The 7667-nt window shown below is 42.5% G+C and overlaps 1 protein-coding gene across 1 annotated transcript in view; it reads left to right on the top strand.

The window, feature by feature from the left end:
- The window catches only part of abca5 (ATP-binding cassette, sub-family A (ABC1), member 5), a 46161-nt gene that overhangs the window by 1304 nt on the left and 37190 nt on the right, over positions 1-7667 (top strand). Inside the window, exons 2-6 of the mRNA XM_080049680.1 lie at positions 955-1121; positions 2984-3170; positions 4066-4239; positions 5186-5283; positions 5941-6167. Coding sequence (XP_079905806.1) covers positions 955-1121; positions 2984-3170; positions 4066-4239; positions 5186-5283; positions 5941-6167 — 853 coding nt within the window. The remainder of the gene's footprint in view (positions 1-954; positions 1122-2983; positions 3171-4065; positions 4240-5185; positions 5284-5940; positions 6168-7667) is intronic.

A 7667-nucleotide genomic window follows, 5' to 3' on the forward strand; every position in this document is an offset into this window, starting at 1 on the left:
CAAGGGGTCGGTTGTCACACACTATGGGGTTGTTTGTCACAATGTTATCTTAATGGGAAAAATCTTAAAAAGAAGGCAAGGAGGCAGAACCAAATTTGAATGTTTAATTGCATTGTGAAGTTGACAAATAGGCCTACATAACGTTCTGTAGCCTTGGCAGCTGGTCTAGTTTGGGATGCACTGGGTTGTTTTGATTTTGTTGCCCTTTTTTCTTTTGCTTGCTAGCTGCCTTTTCCTGCTCTATTCTTTCCTTCTCTGGGGTGTCAGTGAGGATACAGCTTGACAATTTATTTCGTTATTGGGTTCCTTTTCTGGCTGCAGCCTTGAGATAACATGTGACAACCAACCCCCCAAAAAATTTGACGACCAACCCCAACTTGAATTTCTTGCTAGCATCAAGGCCAACAACCATCTGACAACTAATTAGCTTGCTAACCACAATCTAAACTATAGTTTACCCTTCACACTTTCTGAGGGTAACAAGTATTTTGTTATAAACCCATTGTGTAAAAGCCTAGAAGAAAAATACTGAGAAGCAAAATATTTTGAATTTGACATGAAAAACACAAAACATCCTCTCACCTGAAATGCAGCTGTCTTCCTCCAAGGAAGTCTATGTATGTGACCTCTGATCCCAATTCTGGACCTTTTTTATATCAACATTTCAGAGCTAGCGCGCTCTGGTGGCGAGATATAACGAATGTGACATCCAACCCATGTGACAAATTACCCCGTTCTCCCCTACAGAGTTGAAATGGGGAGACAGAGAGAGAGAGAGAGAGAGAGAGAGAGGGGGGATGACCTGTAGTAAAGGTCCACGGGTCGGATTTAAACCCGTGACCACTGCGACGAAGGCCGGAGCCGATATGGTACACGCTCTATCCACTACACCACTGGAGAGCCACTACTGTGTAATTTCTAAAAAAAAAATGTTTGTGTGTGTTTTCGTTGTAGCTGAGGCCAGCATCCGTGAGACCAATCGTCCGAACGTGATTCACATGAAGCATGCGGGCAGTATGCAGCCGCTGTACAGACGAGATGCGGGGGTCTGGAACCAAACCAGAAGTCTCCTCTACAAGAATGTGCTCATCAAATGGAGGACCAAGCAACAGAGTCTGCAGGTGCTTATATTTACAAATCCAATGTAGGGATTCGGGATGCCCGTACATTTCTCTTACTGTGATGTCACAGTAAGAGAAATGTAGGGTTAGACAGTGAGACCATAAAACACTCTTTCTGCCTTTTCTCAGGCTAGGATGAACCGATTTAAAAAAAATTTGCACATTTATACTACATAGGATCTCAGGATTCAATACACCTTCATATTCCCACCGGTGAAGTAGGCCTTTAACCGTTAAGAAGATCTTTAACCGGTTAAGACTAAAGGTTAAACGGTTACATCAAATACACAGTAAGCTGATAAAGAGACAAAAAATATAGATCAAACATTATTTATTGAGAAAAATTATAATTAAACAAGAACTATTCAATAAAAAACAGACCATTGCTTCAATAAAACACTGTTGCCTTTGGGGAAAAGCACAGCTACCACTTAGACACACAATATAGATTTTGGACTTAAACAAACGAGAGGGGCAGCTTGTCCCTCCTTTGTTTCTTTGTTGGGCCATTATGCATCTTTCATGTGGATTTAAGTTTCACTGATGCATTTTTAATGTCCGTGTGTATCAAGTGAGTATGGACCTCCCAGAGCTTCTTTAAAGGTGCAGTGTGTAATATGACATCATCAAGAAAGTTCTACAAAGTTCTAGAATGCAACACTCCCTGGGTAACCCCAACCCTTTCGAATAATAACAGAAGCTACAGTGGCCTTCAAGGACAAGAACAATTCTAAATTTTAAACAATGCACCTGATGACATTCCAACTATGACACTTTCAAGATGGCGGCACTAGGCTTTGGTCCAAGATATGCAGAACTATGGACATATATGAGACCCTTTCTAAGGGGAAAAAATAATAATAAAAAAAAAAATGTTCAGCTATTATGCACTAAATTAAATGTACTTATGGATATTATAATTACTTTCTACAAAATCTGCTAGGAAATAAAACCCAAAATTCTACACACTGCAGGTTTAATACTATTACATTTAAAAAAAAAAATGTATCGGTGTATGAATGTGTGTGTGATTGGGTGAATGAGCTTGCAGAACATTGTGAAGCGTTTTGGTTCTGTGAAAAACCAGGGGAAAGCGCTATATAAGTGGAGTCCATTTACCAGCATGTAAAGCACTTTGACTGGCCTATCTGTATGAAAAGGTGTTTCAGTATATAAATAAACTTGCCCTTGTCTGTCTTGTATTTCCAGGAGTTTTAGTACTATGAAACAGTCTCATTCTTCCTCTGATGATCATAAATTACATGTAACATCAAACGAGACCATCAGTGTAAAGAATGCTATTTTTATATAGTTTTTCTTAATGCCTTTGTCATGGGTATACGCTCACCCAGGAACAACATCTGGCGTGGTAAAAACACTACCGCTTTCGTCCAAAGGGGGGCACTAGAATTAACACACACTGGAAGTTAATCGGAGCATCTTTAAGTGTTTCATGTAAAGCACTTTGAATGCCCTCTCTCTTAGTCGAAGTCTGAAGAGATGTGGGGCGACTGTGTCTCAGGTGGTAGAGCAGGTCGGCCGATGATCAAAGGGTTGGAGGTTCGATCCCCGCCCTGCCACCTGGGTCATAGTTGTCCTTGGGCAAGACACTTCACCCACCTTGCCTCGTGTGAATGTCGATAGTTAGCCTGCTGCTATCGGTGTATGAATGTGTGTGTGAATGCCTGGTAACGTGGGAAAAGGAAAACAGGTCTCCCTTGTAAAAGAGTCTTCGGTCTCAATGGGATTTACCTGGAGAAATAAAGGTTAAACAAATATAATAAAAGATGTGTTTTAAGGCTGCGGCGGAAGAAAACTATCAGCTGTTCTATATAAATAAACTTGCCCTTGTCTGTCTGTAGGAGTTGATCCTGCCTCTGCTGTTACTGGGTCTGTTGATCCTGATCAGCACGTTGAACCCTCATGTTTACTACGGAGGCATCAGCACAATGGAGCTGGAGCCAGACGACCGCTACATCAAAGGCCTCGGCTACACTCCTATCACCAACGTCACCAGCCACATCATGGAGGAGGTCGCTCACTGGATGAGTGAGTCACTGGAAGATCATATCATCCTATAAATAAAGATCTTTTTAAATTATTATTTTTTTCTTTTAATGTTAAATTTGTTAATGTTAATGATATGTTTTTCTTCTGGCTCCTGTAAAATACCCCCAAAAAAATCCAGTGTTAATACACAGCCTAGGCTCTGTAAAACTGGCACGTTGCTAGCTATGATGGGCCCCGTTGTCTACATACCACTTTACAGAGCCTAGGCTGTGTATTAACACTTTCTTAAGTGCATACACAGTACAGACAGGTAGCGGGGTCGTGAGGAGATATTCACTGATTTTGACAAAGTGATTTTGACAACAAGCGTTCTCCAGAATCACTGACTCCACCTTTAAAGGTGCAGTGTGTAATATGACATCATCAAGAAAGTTCTACAAAGTTCTAGAATGCAACACTCCCTGGGTAACCCCAAACCTTTTGAATAATAACAGAAGCTACAGTGGCCTTCAACGACAAGAACCATTCTAAATTTTAAACAATGCACCTGATGACATTCCAACTATGACACTTTCAAGATGGCGGCACTAGGCCTTGGTCCAAAATATGCAGAAATATGGACATATATGAGACCCTTTCTAAGGGAAAAAATAATAATTCAAAACAATTTTTTCAGCTATTATGCACTAAATTAAATGTACTTATGGATATTATAATTACTTTCTACAAAATCTGCTGGGAAATAAAACCCAAAATTCTACACACTGCAGGTTTAAAACTATTATTTTTTGCATTGGACATTTTTCAGAAATATGCTAAATTGGCAATATCTAACTAATTATGCATACAGTTTACATTGTAAGTGCTTTACTCCTTTACTGCTTTAGTCCTTTTCCTTTAAATCCCTTTTCTCTTTGTGTTTTTTGTTTTTCAGACATGGGTGACCGCCTGGAGATGTTTGCCAGCGAGGAGGACTTGGAGAACGCCAGTCTGTACGAGCCGTCCAGCTACGTGGGTGTTGTGTTCACGGACAAGTCTGCAACGTCGTACAAACTACGCTTCCCTTACAACCAGCTGCCCCTGCCCAGCGACTACACAGAGTCCATTGGTAAAGACACAAGGGACTTTCTTTAATATTCATTTCTGAATAATAATACACAACTTTATTTATATAGCTTATAGAGAACAAAAACAACATGTAGAAAAAACCCCATAATAAAATAATGCCATTTTATGATTATTCACTACCTGAAAAAATCCAGTGTTACACAGCCTAGGCTCTGTAAAGAAAGAATGTGTAAACAAAGGGGACCCACCATAGCTAGCAACATGTCAGTTTACAGAGCCTAGGCTGTGTATTAAAGCTGCAGTGTGTAGAATTTTGGGTTTTATTTCCTAGCAGATTTTGTAGAAAGTAATTATAATATCCATAAGTACATTTAATTTAGTGCATAATAGCTTAAACAATTTTTTTTAATTATTATTTTTCCCTTAGAAAGGGTCTCATATATGTCCATATTTCTGCATATTTTGGACCAAGGCCTAGTGCCGCCATCTTGAAAGTGTCATTGTTGGAATGTCATCAGGTGCATTGTTTAAAATTTAGAATTGTTCTTGTCCTTGAAGGCCACTGTAGCTTCTGTTATTATTCTAAAGGGTTGGGGTTACCCAGGGAGTGTTGCATTCTAGAACTTTGTAGAACTTTCTTGAACTTTCTTGATGATGTCATATTACACACTGCACCTTTAACACAGGAGGTTTTTCAGCACACACACAGTACGGTCAGGTAGTGGATGACGAGATAATCACTGATTTTACCAAACATTGATTTGAGAACAACAATTTTGTCAAGAATCACTGACTCAACCTTAAATGGTAAAGTAAACACACACACACACACACACACACACACACACACACACACACACACACACAGACACACGCGCACACACACACACACACACACACACACACACACACACACACACACACACACACACACACACACACACACAGGCTTAATGTTGTTTTCATTGTTGCTTGTTGTTTTGCAGCAAACTGTTTCACCAGCTCGGTTAACTGCAGAGCGGCAAACTACTGGTACTCTGGCTTCATCCGCCTGCAGTCATTCATCGACGCAGCCATCATACAGGTGTGTGTGTGTGTGTGTGTGTGTGTGTGTGTGTGTGTGTGTGTGTGTGTGTGTGTGTGTGTGTGTGTGTGTGTGTGTGTGTGTGTGTGTGTGTGTGTGTGTGTGTGTGTGTGTGTGTGTGTGTGTGTGTGTGTGTGTGTGTGTGTGTGTGTGTGTGTGTGTGTGTGTGTGTGTGTGTGTGTGTGTGTGTGTGTGTGTGTGTGTGTGTGTGTGTGTGTGTGTGTGTGTGTGTACTTTTGCAAAAAAAAAAATGTAGAACCAATTTGAGTATTAGACCTTAACAGTGAGGACATTTTGATTCTCACTTTGGGACAGGCCTTTAAAGGGCTGTTTGAGGGTTAACACTAGGTTTTAAGGACAGGCCTTTAAAGGGCTGTTTGAGGGTTAACACTAGGTTTTAAGGACAGGTCTTTAAAGGGCTGTTAGAGGGTTAACACTAGGTTTTAAGGACAGGCCTTTAAAGGGCTGTTTGAGGGTTAACACTAGGTTTTAAGGACAGGCCTTTAAAGGGCTGTTTGAGGGTTAACACTAGGTTTTAAGGACAGGCCTTTTAAAGGGCTGTTTGAGGGTTAACACTAGGGTTTAAGGTTTAGAAATGTGCTATTCAAACTACTTAGATCCTCTTTATTAAGCCTATTCTCTGTGTTATCCTGCCAGATGCAGACGAAGCGCTCGGTGTGGAATGAGATGAAGTTGAGCGTGGTGATGATGGGTCAGCCGGGCTCCGTGGAGGTGCAGAAGTTTCCTCACGCCCTGATCTCCATCTACCTGGTCCTGGCCTTCACGCCCTTCGTCACCTTCCTCATCGTCAACGTGGCGGCGGAGAAGGAACACAGGCTGAAAGACACTATGACCATGATGGGGCTCTATGACACTGCCTTCTGGTGAGAGGGGGGTGGGCGGGAGGGTGTGTGGGTCTCTCTCTCTCTCTCTCTCTCTCTGTCTCTCTCTCTCTGCATGTGTGTGCGTGTGTCTCTCTCTCTGCGTGTGTGTGTGTCTCTCTCTCTGCGTGTGTGTGTGTGTCTCTCTCTCTCTCTCTCTTTCTCTCTGTGTGTGTGTCTCTCTCTCTGCATGTGTGTGTGTGTCTCTCTCTCTCTCTCTCTGTGTCTCTCTCTCTCTCTGTGTCTCTCTCTCTGCGTGTGTGTGCGGCGGAGAAGGAACACAGACTGAAAGACACTATGACCATGATGGGGCTCTATGACACTGCCTTCTGGTGAGAGGGTGTGTGTGTGTGTGTGTGTGTGTGTGTGTGTGTGTGTGTGTGTGTGTGTGTGTGTGTGTGTGTGTGTGTGTGTGTGTGTGTGTGTGTGTGTGTGTGTGTGTGTGTGTGTGTGTGTGTGTGTGTGTGTGTGTGTGTGTGTGTGTGTGTGTGTGTGTGTGTGTGTGTGTGTGTGTGTGTGTGTGTGTGTGTGTGTGTGTGTGTGTGTGTGTGTGTGTGTGTGTGTGTGTGTGTGTGTGTGTGTGTGTGTGTGTGTGTGTGTGTGTGTGTGTGTGTCTAACCTGCCTAACCTGCCTCTCTCTCTGTATATCACCAGGTTAACATGGCTCTGTGTGTATTACAGTATCTCACAAAAGTGAGTACACCCCTCACATTTCTTCACATTTTTCTTTATATCTTTCCATGGGACAACACTGAAGAAATGACACTTTGATACAATGTAAAGTAGTCAGTGTACAGCTTGTATAACAGTGTAAATTTACTGTTCCCTCAAAATAACTCGACACGCAGCCATTAATGTCTAAACTGCCGGCAACAAAAGTGAGTACACCCCTTAGAAAAAATTTACAAATTGGGCCCAAAGTGTAAATATTTTGTGTGGCCACCATTATTTTCCAGCACTGCCTTAACCCTCTTGGGCATGTAGTTCACTAGAGCTTCACAGGTTGCAACTGGAACCCTCTTCCACCCATTTATGACAGCATCACAGAGCTGGTGGATATTAAAGACCTTGCGCTCCTCCACCTTCTGTTTGAGGATGCCCCAAAGATGCTCAATAGGGGTTAGGTCTGGAGACATGCTTGGCCAAGCCATAACCTTTACCCTCAGCTTTTTTAGCAAGCCACTGGTCGTCTTGGAGGTGTGTTTGGGGTCGTTATCATGTTGCAATACCACCCTGCGGCCCAGTTTACGAAGGTTGAGTGCACGTGGTCAGCGTCGTACACAGAGGTTGGCTTTGGAAAATAGACGTATGAGTGCTGCCAGCATTGCTGAAGGGCTTGAAGGGGTGGGGGGGTCAACCTGTCAGTGCTCAGACCATACGCCGCACTCTGCATCATACTGGTCTGCATGGCTGTCATCCCAGAAGGAAGCCTATTCTAAAGATGATGCACAAGAAACCCCACAAAAAGTTTGCTGAAGACAAACAGACTACGGACATGGATTA

The sequence above is a fragment of the Ammodytes marinus genome, assembly GCF_949987685.1.
Source record: "Ammodytes marinus genome assembly, chromosome: 20".
Lineage (NCBI taxonomy): Eukaryota > Metazoa > Chordata > Actinopteri > Uranoscopiformes > Ammodytidae > Ammodytes > Ammodytes marinus.